General features: G+C 36.1%; 1 protein-coding gene across 2 annotated transcripts in view; it reads right to left on the bottom strand.

Annotated features, from left to right (window-relative positions):
• Positions 1-1814: 1814 nt before the first annotated feature.
• The window catches only part of FBXL5 (F-box and leucine rich repeat protein 5), a 50108-nt gene continuing 35627 nt past the window's right edge, over positions 1815-16295 (bottom strand). For both annotated transcript variants that reach the window (XM_058723058.1, XM_058723059.1), the window contains exons 10-11: positions 9835-9983; positions 1815-2615 (exon numbers count right to left, since the gene is read on the bottom strand). In XM_058723058.1, coding sequence (XP_058579041.1) covers positions 2539-2615; positions 9835-9983 — 226 coding nt within the window. In that variant the 3' untranslated portion in view covers positions 1815-2538. The remainder of the gene's footprint in view (positions 2616-9834; positions 9984-16295) is intronic.

Here is a 16295-nt window from a genome sequence, read left to right as displayed (position 1 = left end):
CACCGAAGTCCATTTAGCCCAAGACTGCCAAGGCCTATTTAATGGTTTGCTAATATCAAGAAGCACAGGACAAAGGGAGACACCTCAATTACCTGGTACCCCTGAGGAAATTAGCCACTCAAATTAATTAACTGAAAAGGAGAACATTTAAGTCAAGTTCTGCAACAATGAATCATGATTTTTTCCCCGTGTTATCAAAATTTCTCCTCCCCAAATAGTATACTGTTCTGTGGTTACATGGAGGATAAACTTTACTCATCACTTGATTACTCAGGGCCAGGAGTCCAGATGAGTAATTTTACTTACGATTCATGTAAATACAGACAAGATGCAGTTGGGGTTGGATGGACTCACTCCAGAAGAATTCTCGTAGTTTGTTTTACTGAAATGGTCCCTGATGGGAACTGCTCAAATCAGGTTTATTAAACACTTAAGGAAATAAAAATACAGTAACTACAAGAGAATCAACCTTACAAAATAAAACTTCAGATCCTGTAAGTGCTAAACTCAGATTTCCTTTCAAGCTAAGGGAATCAAGAAGTCACTTCTTTGTGCTTAGGCCAGACCTTTAAAGGAGGTGACCAGGTGCCACGGAACCACCTAAGAGGTACAAGCTCAAACAAGTAAGATGGTCTGCTTACACAGCTGTCTTTTCCCACATGCAAGAAACATTTTGCAAGTGTCAACTGTGACACAAGGAGAGAACCCTGACAAGAGGGGAAACTTCGGAGTCATTATCATAGCCACGCCCCAAGAGGTGGGTCTCCCCTGCCATGTTTAATTCAAATGATAGTGAGACTTAAAAGAATGGGTGGATTCCTCATCAAATGATTCTTCCTTCATCTTTAGACAGCTGTCTAAAATAGTCTTCTCTTCGCCTGAATTGAAATCTGTCTGCTGTAGTTTGTATCTTTCCTAGTCCTCCTGTCCCTCAATAAAACAAACAAAAGAACGCCTGGGACCACAAGTAACAAGACTGCAAGACTGCTTCCTCTTCCACAGACTTGCATGTATTTCCAACAGCAGATGGATGGCATGCTGCCGACTGTTCTTTTTTGGACACAACATTATACAGCACATTACAGAAAACTGATTCAGGGGCGCCTGGGGAACTCAGTCAGTTAAGCGTCCAACCTCAGCTCAGGTCATGATCTCACAGTTCATTAGTTCAAGCCCCACATCGGGCTCTCTGCTGTCAGCACAGAGCTCGCTTGGGATCCTCTGTCCACCTCACCCTCTCCTCTTGGCCCCTCCCCTGCTCATGCTTGCTCAAGCACTCTTTCTCTCTCAAAAATAAACACTTTGGGGCGCCTGGGTGGCTCAGTCGGTTAAGCGGCCGACTTCGGCTCAGGTCATGATCTCGCAGTCCGTGAATTCAAGTCCCTTGTAGGGCTCTGTGCTGACAGCTCAGAGCCTGGAGCCTGTTTCAGATTCTGTGTCTCCCTCTCTCTGACCCTCCCCCGTTCATGCTCTGTCTCTCTCTGTCTCAAAAATAAAATAAATGTTAAAAAAAAAATTAAAAATAAAATTAAAAAAATAAACATTTTTTAAAAAACTGATTCAATATGTGTTTTTCTGAATGACAGGTTCCCACTCCCACTGTCTTCTCACACAGCAATGGAGATAGACATACACAAATTCTGGCTACTGCACAAATAATTTCAAAAAAGACCATTCAGCTAAACAAAATTAGGTATCTGTCTAAAACTGCCAGGATCATGACTTCATGGGAGCTCAAAACAAAATATTTAATCTTATTTTACACTAATGTAAATGTGAAGTGAGATTTCTAATAAAAACAAAACACCAAAAAATTATTTGGTAAAGTCCTCAAAGTAAATTTTATTGATACATTTCTTCAAAGGATTGTGGAATTTTTAAAAATCCCTTCCAAATTTGACAATTTAGGGACAGTGGTAGGAACCAGGAGTATCTGAAGAAAGCAAATACAAATACATTGGTGCTTTGCTAGCTCACTGAGCTAACACCAAGAAGCCAATTTATTCTATTATCTTAAGGAACCTTATATATGGGTATGTTTGAATTGGCCCTCTGAGAATTGTTCAAATAAAGGAAACATGGGGAAGAAAAGACTGGTTTTCAAAATGTGCTATCTTTGAAAATAAAACTTCAGAAATGTATGTTTGAAAGGATCTGCAAAGCTTGGTACAGTGTTTATATATAAAGAGAACCAATAACCCCCATTGACTTTAAAACTCAAATTAATCTAAAAAATACTTCAAATGGCATGGCATTAGTGACATTCTTTTCAAAGCATTCCATTTAAAAGAAAACCAATAAAACTGTTCTCACCCTTATGAAAAGATCTAATCCCTTTCTAAAACAAAAATATGATTGCAAGAGAAACAACACTGTACAATTCACTGGTAAGTTAAGATTTCTGAGGCTGTAAGACATGGGGCCAAAACAAGTCACACTCAAAAAGGGATGGTTAACACAAGAAATGTGCTATAAGTAAAGTGCATGAAAGGAAGCCTGCTCAGCTAAATGAAGTAGACAAAGATCAGGAGTCAAGGGTCATTCGCCAGAGCGGCAGCAGGCTCGAAAACCACACTGCAAATTCTGGCATCCGCTGGCGGTATCAGCATGAGGACCTGTATAAAAACAGAAAAGTGTGAAAGGAGGAATTTCTTAGAGATCACGTGAAAGAGCTAAGACATCTGACTTTTTTTTTACCAGTAATCCATGTATAACATAGAAATAAAACATCCCAATGATTGTATAAAAAATTAGACACAAAAATAACCAACAGCAGTTCTACTTTAACTGGTCCAAAATCTATAGGAAAGAAGGGAAAGAAATAATTGTTTTGGCAACAATCTTACAAAATAAAAATCTAAGACAAAAAGATAACCCACAAAAGTAATGTTGTAGGGTAACTTAACAACAGATTTCTTAAACTGTCAACATCCTTCCTAGAAATATAATTAAGCCAAAAACAGCCCCATCCGTAATACATCAGCTAAAGAATCCACTATTCAGCAATTACAGTAAACATTATATTCAAAACTTAAATAAACTATATAGACAGACTGAACACGTTCTCCTTATTTTTATTTAACATCTGTAGCAAAACAAATGGTGAGAGTTACGTGAAATTATCTTCCAGAATTAATATAATCAATGATTAGTTAAATAAACATATCTAAGACATAATAAAACCTGTGACTCAATTAGAAAGAAAAATAAAACACTGTGGAGTAACTGACATTTTATTCCAGTCACATTATGCTACCCAAACACTAGATAAAAGATCCATTAGGGAACACAGCCCAGAGTGAGAAATATCAAAGGAGAGATATCATGGCACATACACAAAAGTTAAGTTCTTTGAATGAATCATAGTTTTCATAAAGGCAGGCAAATGTGCAAAAGGATGTTTTAACTATACCAAAGCCTTTCAGTAGGTCTGCACCATGAACAAAACCAAAATACTTGCATTTGTTATTTGTGATATGTACAGATCATACACTATGTAATTTTATACACTATGTCAAATGGATAATTGAAAAATCACAGTATTCAGGATTGATATCTAGTTCAACTCAGAAACATATTTCAAATAAGCTGTGTTTTGTTTTTTAAAATAGCAATCTGTTTTTTAAAGTAGCAATGCAGGGCACCTGGGTGGCTCAGTTGGTTAAGCATCCAACTCTTGATTTCGGCTCAGGTTCTTGATTTCAGGTCACAGTTCGTGAGTTCAAGCCCCATGTCTGGCTCTACACTAAAGTCCAGAGCCTGCTTGGGATTTTCTTTCTCTCTTTGCTCTCTTTCTCCAACCCCTCCCCTGCTCAAACATGTGCACACACTCTCTCACTCTCTCTCTCAAAAGTAAATAAATGGCGCCAGGGTGGCTCAGTCGGTTAAGCATCTGACTTCGGCTCAGGTCATGATCTCATGTTTCGTGGGTTCGAGCCCCGCATCAGGCTCTGCAGTGGCAGTGTGGAGCCTGCTTGGGATTCTCTCTCTCCCTGCCCTTTGCTCACTTGCGTGCACACTCTCTCCCTTTCTCTCTCAAAATAAATAAATAAACGTTAAAGAAACATCAAAGAAATAGATGAAATAATAGAGTAGTAATCCACTGCAAAAGAAGGCATTTATGTTAACATCAACATAAGAAAAAGACTACTTGCATCTAAACACACAAAACACTTATTTCCCAGAATTTAACTTTTCCTTGTAGTCCCAAAATGGCATACACAAAATACCAAGGGCACACTTCTTTCGATATACAAACAATGAAGTATAATGTTTATGGATTTCAATATGGAAATAACGCATCTTTAAGAAAAGAAACTAATGAACTTTACCAGCATATGTGGGCCTGCAATGGGTTAGGACTTCATTTATTTTCAAATACTTATGTTTAATTTTAAAACAGAGGTGATGCCTGCAATGTGGGGCACGGGTACGGGAGCGGGCAATGCTAATACGGCAGAAGATCGGTCACACGTTTATAACTGCCAAAGTCAGTAACACATGAGGCTTCATTGTATTATTCCATGTTTATATGTTTAAAATTTTTCCTAACTAAAAGTTTAAAATTATTTCAAATATAAAATTGAATTACAAGCCCATTTTTTATTTAATCAAAATTAAAATCTGTTCTATTTTAAAAAATTAAAAGTTCAGTGTGTCAAGTATTTAAAATTCACAAAGCAGCATTTTGTTATTATTTTCCCTGAAAACAAGACTCCAGGTTAGCCATCTTAACCAAAACCAAAATGTCCTAGAACATATTATCAGATATGTATTAGAAACTCTTCTCCCACAACCTTTGACCAAGTTTTCCTTCTAAACAGATGTGCAGCGTTTCCCCGTGCCACCTTTTCCTAGCTCGTCTTTCCTCACCCCGTAAAATACTCGTTCCTGCTCTGCTTGCCAATCACCTACTCCCGATCATCAAGAGCCAATCTCCCGCCTCACTACCATGGCCCTGCCTGACATGCAGTCCTAGGATGAAATGCTTAAACTGGTGGATTCTGCAAAAATGTATTTCTCAGTATGTAATTCTACTCTAGAGTCTTTAAAAGGGAGAAATAAGAGGAAAGAGACTTGGAGATTTTAAGACAACTTTCCAACTAAAACTCCCTAAAATACTTTAAAATTTCCACATTCCTATTTTTTAAAAGGACAGAAAGGTAAGGAAGAAACTTGATGCTGATTTCAACAATGGCCTGGGGAAAATCGGAAGTGTTGGATGAAAGCAAGTGAAGCACAGTTCTAAGGCAGGGAATAATAAAAGGGAGCTAGCTGCCAAGGGGCCAACAGGATCAAGGAAGCTCTTCTAGAGATTCCTATCTTTCCAAATACTAAACAGCTGGTCACCATCCTCTCCAAAAAAACAGGCTCAGCAGCTTCAGGTCTACCTGGGTCACTCTCTGCTCTCAAAAGTCTAAAGGATGGTACTAGAGATAACAGGGGAAGAAAAACGTGTGTACCACCATTAGGTTGAAAGTAACCCAACCCTGCTTATCTGTCAGCATCTCCGTATTAACATCACAAAACAAATTCCCCACTCACGCTGATATAAGATGTGCCCCCTCCTTCAAATATGCACTAGAATATCTGAGTTTCAATGGGATTCTAAGTATACAGAGTGAAGAGACAGAACTAATATGTAAGTGTTTTCAAATCAAAAAGTAGAATCTGCAGCGTGTGGGTGCCTCAATCAGTGGGGCATCTGACTCCTGGGTTTCAGCACAGGTCATGATCTGATGGTTTCTACCAGCAGCTCAGAGCCTGCTTGGGCTGTCCCTCTCCCTGTGTCCCTCCCCAACTCATGTCTGCTTGAAGAAAGAAAGAGAGAAAGAGAGAAAGAGAGAAAGGAGGAAAGAAAGAGAGAAAGAGAGAAAGAGAGGAAGGGAGGGAGGAATAAAGAAAGGAGGGAGGGAGGAAGAAAAGAAAGAAAGAAAGAAAGAAAGAAAGAAAGAAAGAAAGAAAGAAAGAAAGAAAGAAAGAAAGAAAGAAAGAAAGAAAGAAAGAAAGAAAGAAAGAAAGAAAGAAAGAAAAAGAAAGAAGAAAAAGAAAGAAAGAAGAAAGAAAGAAAGAAAGAAAGAAAGAAAGAAAGAAAGAAAGAAAGAAAGAAAGAAAGAAAGAAAGAAGAGAAAGAAAGAAAGAAAGAAAGAAAGAAAGAAAGAAAGAAAGAAAGAAAGAAAGAAAGGAAGGAAGGAAGGAAGGAAGGAAGGAAGGAAGGAAGGAAGGAAGGAAGGAAGGAAGGAAGAAAGAGAGAAAGCAAGCAAAGCAAAGCATTGATCCATCTAGAGAAGGTGGTGGGTACTTACACAATAACTGCAATACTATCTCAAAACTACAATCCCGTCTTAAGGTTACAGACCAGGTGTCTAATCCTAATAATCATGAAAGTGATGTCAACCATGAGGAGATTTTATTCTATTTAAAGGCCTAGGGCAAAGCAAAAGTAAAGATAACCACTGTTTTTAACTTTGGTTAGTCTCATATTGTAGTAAACAGAAAAGAAGAGCAGTTTCCAAAGCATGAAAACCATAACCAAAGTTAACAGTGAGACTCTTAAGCATCACAGGACTGTTTGAAAAGGGAATAAATGGACAGCAGAAAAAGTGAGGCAGCATTAGAAAGAAATATAACTAAGATACCTCCTACATTATTTTGCCAAGTACCTCAAACAGCCAGCTGCACTTCCATAAACACTGACAACTCAAAGGCAGTTTCCCTTTAAATATTTGACTCATCACCAGCAAACGTCTATGTTGATATAGAACAGAAAACTCAAATGGTTATAATATACAAAGGCTAAATTACATAAAGGAATAATAAAGAAACAAGGAAAATAAAATTGGCATTATTAAATTTTTAAATGCATGGTAAAAAATAAATTTTACAAGAAAGCATTTTTAAAATATTAGATAAAAAGAGCTAGAATGTTAACTATAGTTATTTCCCCAAATTTTTATTACTAATTTGTTTTTCCTGGATTTTAAGTATATCATTTATGCTGTATATCTGCACTTACCTTCACTTACCTTTAATTCCTCTTTAACTTAAATTAGAAACATAAGAAAGCAAATCATCTGAGACTGTGTCACCTCCAGAACTATGAGCTAATCTACCTTAATTCATAAATTATACAGACATGGAAATGCAGATAAGTACAAAAAGTTTATTTGCTATCATTGTCCAAGTGTTCTTCAGAGCTCCAAAACTATGCAATTCCATTTAATACTTGTTAAATGACAGAGAATTTCTTAAACGTTATGGTGAAGAAGCCTTCTTTTATATTTAAATCTTAACGTTATCAAATAACAAATGTAAATGTCATGAGGAATCATTCAGAAGAATAAAAATGGCATTTTTTAACCAGTGCTTAGTACAGTGTCTTGCTCGCAGTAGGTATTATTTGTATATCTGGTACTAACTTATCTTCTCCAAAATCTCTGCCAGTGCTTAGGTCATCTGCTTTACTTATCACTCATTATTTAGTTAATGAGTATCGTTTATCAGTATTTACTTCTTTTAGTTAGTGAGCTGGTAGCTAACTATGTACGCTTTCTTTTGACAAATACGTTTTTAAATGTTACTCAAATACTTAAAATAGTCTGTTACCTAAACATGCCCCCTATTATTCTAAGACCATATATAAAACATATTAACTACTTTCTGAAAAATTAAAAATAATAATAAAAAGGGGACCCCATAAGTGGTCAGTACATATTTACTTTGCAAACTGAGTCGTAGCAAAAGAGGCTGGATCAATGGTGTCATCTTGCAAAACTGGATACAATGCAACTTTTATTCTAACACTTTCTAGGTTGTCCATAAGTCCTTTTAAGGAAAAAATTCTATCAGAAGATTACTTTAGGAGCAACTGGCTAGAACTCCGGAACACAAGTTAATATGATAAATCATCCTATAAATTTTAAAGGATCTCCATTTCCCTCGAATTATGTTTTAAGAAGCTGTAAAGGGAGACTTAATATTGGATAATACAAACACTATCAGTTTCCTTTCAAATCTTTCAAAGTCAGATATCTTCATTAAAATTCACTTATTGAAAATTACCACTCATTTATCAAAAAAAAAAAATCATATTCAACAAGAGGAATGTAGCAGCTCCTTTGGAACACTTTAATATTTATATATTCAAAACCAGTTAAGATGAAATAAATTCTAACATCCTAACAAAATGCAAAAGACTTTAAGTATTTAACTTTACCCCATCACCTAAATTATTTCAAGAAGTTTTAAAAATTTTACATGCAAAACAAGCAGGCAGATCATAAAAATGAACTGAAATCCAATCTCCCCCACCCTGTAACATCTATATACCCCAAAACAAATCTAGCAAATTCAATTGTGACATTTATTCCAACAAACATAACCTATGCTAAAATCAATTGTGGACAATTCCAGTGCAAGACAAAGATGAGAATGTTTTCTTATAAAAATAACTGCTTACTGGTTACTTTTCATAATATGTCCTATAAACCTTGGGAAGTACAACACTGCATGTACAATGACAGCCGTGCATTAAAAAAAAAATCTCCCATCTCAAATTCACTGCCATCTACAAAAGCAGCAAATTGTTCATGGAAGCAATCAAACTTACTTGTTGTACACTTAGAGGCTGCAACTAAAACGACATTCATTCTCACCATTCCTGGATTATACACTGAAGGCAAAGAAATGCTCCTATTTAGTGTTGCTACTTCAAGAACAAGGGAAGTCATCTCTTGCGTGACCAATGTGATTCCACAAATAAAAGAGCTTCAGTCTCCTGTCTCTTTATATGTATTTAAGGAAAATCTAATCTCCCAGAAATAGCAATTTGCTAACTTCTCTGCCTACAAGTATGTCATTAAAGAGACCATTCCTCCAGTCTTCCTGGCTCCTGTCAATTGTTCTCCCTGAGAGAAACTCAGCTGATATTCCTGTCATCTTAAGATGACACAGGCTTTCAAGGAACAGTTTATGGTGTAAAAAGGTTCACAGCAGAATCTGAACTATACAAATATTTTTCCAGTTATAAATACAGGGGGTGATTTGCTTACTAATATCTGAGGAGGAGCTTTTTATATGTTTCTAGAAACTTCAGTCTCTCCTAGTGACTATCAAAAGCCCAAAAGGGCATCGAATACCTTGAAAAAACATATTCAACAAGCTCACAGGGTAGGGATAGGTTTAAGAAAAAAAACAAAACAATCAAAATAGGTATTTATCTAATGACTGTTAAAAGTAGGTTCGGGAATCAATCTCCATAACACTATAGGAATTTTAGTCATGTCTAAAGCAACTCCGCCTCTTCGATATCACATGGCAACCCCACCTCAAACTTCCATGAGATTGATTTGGAACCAGAGCCAGGATCCCCAAGAGGTTCCCATTACCAAAGTCCTCCTTTTCCAACTGCATTTTTTAAAGTTGTCCCACAAGAAAACTGAGTGATCATCCCTAAGAAACAGTGTATCTAGAACATCGATACATCTAAATTGTTAATGAGTGCTACATCACTAGAAGAGTTTCCCAAAATTTTATAAGAATTTTAGTATTTCTACAACTTACCATTTAAGAATGTATTAAACTGCTACATATTCCAAAAATCTGGCATGATAGATATTTGAAATACCCATCTGCAAGAAAAACTTACCTTTATAGGAGCTAATTAATGAAAACATGTGATTTTTTAATTTTATCAAATGTAAAGGACTACCACTGAAAGTAAAACAGTTTGGTAATTACAAATCTAGAAAATTAAATACAAACCCTAAGAATTATCAGAACTGCTAAAGTTTTTTAAATCTATTCCTTCAAAATTATCTTATTAAAAGGCATTACCGTTAATGTTGTCACAGTAGTAAAAGTATTCATCGTTTAGAGAAGGACATGCTGAGACCAAATCCTGCAAGCCTGCACCAGTTACAGTAAGACAACCAGAGAGATTAAGGTGCTCCAAATAAGGCAGCCCTCCTCCCAGAGTCAAAACCCTGTAAGAGAAACAATCCAACAATTAGAATATATTAATCTATGAAAATTATATATTCCTATGGCCTACTGGACCACTATTAACAGATCTTCCAATGTGAGAAGGACAAAATTCAAGAATTTCTATAAAACACGGTAACTAACCTCCTACTTAGGCAGCAGTAATTTACCTGAGAAAAACTTCTTACATTTTTCCTCAAGACATTCAATAAACAAGTCTATGAAATTTTTCTTTAGAAGAACTTAACAGTAACTCAATTCTTAGAAAGAAGTACTAAATCTTGGAACTATAATCTTCATTCTCCTACAGACTAAGTGAAAATTATCAAGAAAATTACAGACTAGTTTTGGCAGTTCCTCAGAGTTAGAGAGCATACGACCCAACACTTCTCCCAGGCATATGCCCAAGACAACTGAAAACATATGTTCACACGGTAACTTGCAAAGAAATGTTCGCAGCAGCATCATTCATAATAGCCAATAAGTGGAAGCAACCCAAATCTTAATTAATTAAAATGAATGGATAAACAGACATTATATAGCCATAAACTACTGACACATGCTACCAAATGGATGAACCCGGAAAACATCATGCTAAGTGAAAAAGGCCAGACACAAAAGGCCACATAGCATATGAATCTATTTTTTTATTACTTAAAAACATTTTTTTTTCGTGTTTATTTATTTTTGAGAGACGGAGACACAGCACGGTCAGGGGAGGGACAGAGAGATAGAGACACAGAATCCGAAGCAGGCTCCAGGCTCTGAGCTGTCAGCACAGAGCCTGATGTGGTTGCTTGAACCCACAAACTGTGAGAGTATGACCTGAGCCAAAGTCAGACGCCCAACTGACTGAGACACCCAGGCACCCCGAATCGATTTTTTTAATGTTTATATCTTTTGAGAGAGAGAGACAGAGAGGGAGCATGAGCCAGGGAGGAGCAGAGAGTGAAGGTGAGAAAGAACTGCAAGCAGGCTCAGCGCTGTCAGTGCAGAGCCCTACATGGGGCTCTAACCCACAAACCATGAGATCATGACCTGAGCAGAAATCAAGAGTCGGATGCTCAACTGAGCCACCCAGGTGCCCCTGTATGCATCTATTTACATGAACTATCCAAAACAGGCAGAATAGGCATAGAGACAAAGTAGATCGGAGGTTGCTAGGGGCTGGGGGCAAAGGGGAATAACTGTTAAACAGTATATAATTTCCCTATGGTATGAAGAAAATGTTTCTGAATTAGTGCTGATGCTTGCCAACCTTGTAAATCTACTAAAACTACTGATTTATACACTTTAAAAGAATGAATTTAATGGTAAGTGAATTACATGTCAGTAAAAATGAAACCCTAATGGCATATCCTAGAATAAAAACATTAATATAAATAGGATAAAATGAGAAGTGAGCTCAAATGACAATGGCAGAGCTAAAAAAATATCAGGAACAAAACTGAGAACATTAATTTTCTGTACAATATAAAGTTCTGAAAACTGAAACAGTCTATCTTAAAAGAGATGCCAAGGGGCACCTGGCTGGCTCAGTCGGTTGAGCGTCCGACTTCGGCTCAGGTCATGATCTCGCGGTTTGTGAGTTCGAGCCCCACGTCCGGCTCTGTTCTGACAGCTTGGAGCTCGGAGCCTGGGGTCTGCTTCGGATTCTGTGTCTCCCTCTCTCTCTGTCCCTCCCCCACTTGTGCTCTGTCTCTATCAAAAATAAATAAAATGTAATTTAAAAAACTATCTTAAAAAAAAGATGTCAAGAGAGGCTCTCATTGAGCTTAATGGGAAATCAAACAAGTCAAAAATAAATATGCAATTATAATACCATATGATGTACGGTCTCCCAGGAACACACAGAAGGGCACACTGATGGGGGAAGGAGAGGGACCCAAAAAGGTTTCCTTTAAGAAGGGACATTTAAACTGTGATAGAAAAAAACAGAAATTGGCCAATAAATGTATGTTACAGACAGAGAAAGCAAACACAAATATCTAAATGTAAGAAATATGGTGCCTTGGAGGAAGAGAAAATAGATGCATATGGCTAAAGATAGGATGGCTCTGTGTGTGTGTGTGTGTGTGTGTGTGAGATGTCTGTTTCTTGTTTTTTTTGTTTTTTTGGTTTTTTTTGGCAGGGGTGAGGATGTGACCAAATCAAAATTTAGAGATTTAAGAAATAAGATATAAACTACAGAGGTAAGCAAAGGCCAAGAATTTAGACTTAACCAAAGTGCAACTGAACTCACTGAAAGGTTTAGATAGAAGAGTAATAACAAGTAATAAGAAATGCATTCTAGGGAGATCACTCTGGTCTGCTTTTTACCACCAACGTCCAAGTATGTCAGGCACAAGCCTAACCCATAAAATGCAGGATGAATGAAACACAGGTTCTGCCCTCAACTGGGGAAAGAAATATTTAAACAAAGTATTGACAATATATGCAATAAGAAAACAAAAAGTTACAGAAATATACAGAAGTTATAGAAACAATACAGACCAGGGAATGATTCCAAAATAGTAATCTTTAGAGGAACAGAACAAAATCCAGAATTCAACAATGGATAATCCACATTATCTGGTATCCAATCAAAAACTACTAGACATTCAAAGATCAGGAAGGAAATCAATCAATAGAAACAGACCAATAAATGATAATGATGGGATTAATAGACAATGACTTTAAAACAGTTTTATATTTTAAATATGCTCAAGGATTTAAAAACCATACAAACATAAAAGAACCAAAAAAACACATATATTAATGTCTTTGTATGCTTTTGTATATTTACATATATTATTATATGTTTATGTGTGTGTATATACATATATATATGGAGGGGAACACACCAAATGAAACTTCTGTACTACAGATGAAAAATACAATTTCTGAAATAAAAATACACTGAGATTAGCAGTGATTAGACACTGTAGAAATGATTAGTGGACTTGAAGACACAACTAGATTAGCCTAAATAAAGCAGTATTACCACTACCACCACCACCAAAAAAAAAAAAAAAAAAAACACCTTGGTATTATGGATTAAATTGTTATCACCTCTCTCCCCCTAAAAATATGCTGAAGTCCTAACACCTGGCATCTATAAGTGTGACTTTGGTTGGAAATAAGGGCTTTGCAAATTTAATCAAGTTAAGATCAGGTCACTGGGGTGGACCTTAATCCAATATGACTGGTGTCCTTGTAAGAAGAGGAAAATTTGGACATAACAGAAAATGCCATGTGAAGACACAGACAGAGACTGGAGTTATGATGCCACTAGCCAGTCAAAACACAGGTCTACCAGAAGCTGAAAGAGTTAAGGAAGGATCCTCCCTTAGACATTTTAGAGGGAGTATAGTTTGGCCAACACCTTGATTTGGAAAGCTAGCCTCTAGAAGTGTAAGAAAATAAAGTCTATCATTTTAATTACCAAAGACACTGCCATTTAACATAGCACTTTATGTTCTAGCCAGAGCAATTAGATAAGAAAAAAAATAAATAAAAGACACCCAGATTGGAAGGGGAGTAGTGAGATTATCTTTGTAGAAAGATCTTATATGTAGAAAACTCTAAAAAATTCATACCAAAAATTGTTAGAGCTAATAAATTCAGCAAAGTAGGATACAAAATCAACATGCAAAAATCAATTATATTTTTATACACTAGCAATGAGCAATCAGAAAAGGAAACTAAGAAAACAATTCTATCTACAATACCATCAAAAATTTTAAATACTTATGATTTTAATTGAAAAGGCAAAAGACTTAAACACTGAAAACTTAAACTACTGAAAGAAATTAAAGAAATGAAAACAGGGACTCAAACACCTGTATGCCAATTTTCACAACAGCATTATTCACAACAGCTAAAAGGTATAAAGGATCCAAGTGTCTAATGATGACATCAATCGATAAATAAAATGATGCATAAATACACTGGAGTATTATTCAGCTATAAAAAGGATGAAGCAAGGAAAAAAAAAAAAGAGGTTAGAGTGGGAGAGAGCCAAAGCATAAGAGACTCTTAAAAACGGAGAACAAACTGAGGGTTGATGGGGGGTGGGAGGGAGGGGAGGGTGGGTGATGGGTATTGAGGAGGGCATCTTTTGGGATGAGCACAGGGTGTTGTATGGAAACCAATTTGACAATAAATTTCATATATTGAAAAAATAAATAAATAAATAAATAAATAAATAAAAAAAAAGGATGAAGTTCTGATACATGCTACTACATGGATGAACCTTGAAAACACTATGCTAAGTGAAACAGGCAGACACAAAAGGACAAGTGTTATGACTCCATTTCGATGATGTATCTAGGATATAGAAATGATGCAAATACACAGAGACAGAAAGTAAAATAGAAGTTACTAGAGGCTGCGAAGGAAGAACAAGGAGTTACTGCTTGATAGTTATAGAGTTTCTGTTTTGAGTCTTGAAAAAGTTTTAGAACTGTATAGTGGTGAAGGCTACACAACATTGCAAATGTACTTAATGCCACTGAAATGTACACTTAAGAATGGCTAAAACGGTGGAACACCTGGGTGGCTCAGTCGGTTAAGCATCCAACTCTTGATTTCAGCTCAGGTCATGATCTCATGGTTCACAAGACTGAGCTCCGCATAGGGCTTCGCACTGACAGCATGGAGTCTGCTTGGGATTCTCTCCCTCTCTCTCTGCCCCTCCCCTGTACGTGCTCTTTCTCTCTTGCTCTCTCTCAAAATAAATAAACATTAAAAAAAAAAAAAAAAAGAATAGCTAAAATGGTAACCTCTATAGAACATATACTTTGCCATAATTTTTTTCTTAAAATGCATACAAACCCTGGAGCAAATATTAAGTAAATGAGGTACTAGCCAATAGGAGAAATAAAACAAGATGCTAAAAATTACTTAATAAATCCAAAAGAAGTCAGGATAAGACAGAACAAGAAGAAAAGATGAAACAAGAGGAAAACAAAGAGCAAGATGGTAGGCATAAGTTTAACAATATCAATAATTATATTAAATGTAAATGGTCTAAATACATCAATTAAATGACAGAGAATATCTGACTGAACAAAAAAAGTAAGACCAGGAGCATCTGAGTAGTTCAGTTGGTTAAATGTCTAATTCCTGATTTCAGCTCAGGTCAGGATCTCACGGTTCATGAGATCAACCTGCATTGAGCTCCAGGCTAACAGCATGGAACGTGCTTGGGATTCTCTCTCTCCCTCTCTCTGCCCCTCTCCTGTACACACATGCACTCTCTCTCTCAAAATAAAATATTTTTTTTTAATCTTGATTTTTCAATGTACATTTTTATAGTCAATGCTCTTGTCACAAACCCTATATAACCAATTTGCCAGAACTAATTGCTATCCCATCCCTGAACAGAACATAATGACTAACGCAGGATATCCTGACAGCTCCCAATTAGCACCTCTGTTCCCATACATTAAGTTGTATGAGTGCATGAGTTATATCTGTTCTCAAACCTACTGACATCAGTTGTACTTATTAATGTAATTGAAATTTTTAAACCAACATAACGAATACAAAAATTGTTTTTAAAAATTAAATTTGCATTTATTTCCTTAGCCTTTTTTCCAAGAAATGCACATAAAATGCACTAACTTTATTCCAATCTCTACTCAAAAAATGCTCTTTTCAAAGCCTTTCCTGTCTATCAAATATGAAGGAGCATTCTCTGTATTCTCTACTCTATACACTAACTTTACTTTTCTTCAGAACATTCAGTCTGATATTACGTTTACTGACTATTTCTACCACTAAATTATACACTCTATGAAAGCTGGGAATGTATCTTATTTACTCTGGATCCGTAACAGTGCAAGTTATCTAGTAGGTGCTCAATAAATATCTAAATGATTTAGAAAGATTCCTTCAGGAAACTAAAGAAGTCATCTGCACTCAGATTGCAGACTTTTTTAGTTAGCTACCAGTCTAAATGATATTAGATGAGATATTCCTATGTGGTTCCCCATTATCAAAATTAATTCTTCCTTAAATTCAAACTCAAAGTGTTTATTTCAAGGATATCTCATATGTAAACTCCTCACCACTACCTGTAAAACCATAAGGCAGAAATGCAATTTATTTCCATTCCCAATAGCAGTAAAGTTTTTACTTGTTATTTCTAAGGTTAATAGTATCCAAATTTAATAATAAGTGCCAAACTCACACTATGAAGTAACAACTAAAAATCACTTTCATGCTTTTCTTCAAATTTCACTTAGGAATTCACTTCCTGCCTTGGAGGGAAGTAGGGGTGGAAACTCTTTAGTATTCAAACAAAGCCCTATAATTCTTCTGTTATATGA

The sequence above is a fragment of the Neofelis nebulosa genome, chromosome 3, assembly GCF_028018385.1.
Source record: "Neofelis nebulosa isolate mNeoNeb1 chromosome 3, mNeoNeb1.pri, whole genome shotgun sequence".
Classification (NCBI taxonomy): Eukaryota; Metazoa; Chordata; class Mammalia; order Carnivora; family Felidae; genus Neofelis; species Neofelis nebulosa.
The sequence above is the reverse complement of the archived record's forward strand: the minus strand, read 5'-3'. Positions and strand labels throughout refer to the sequence as shown.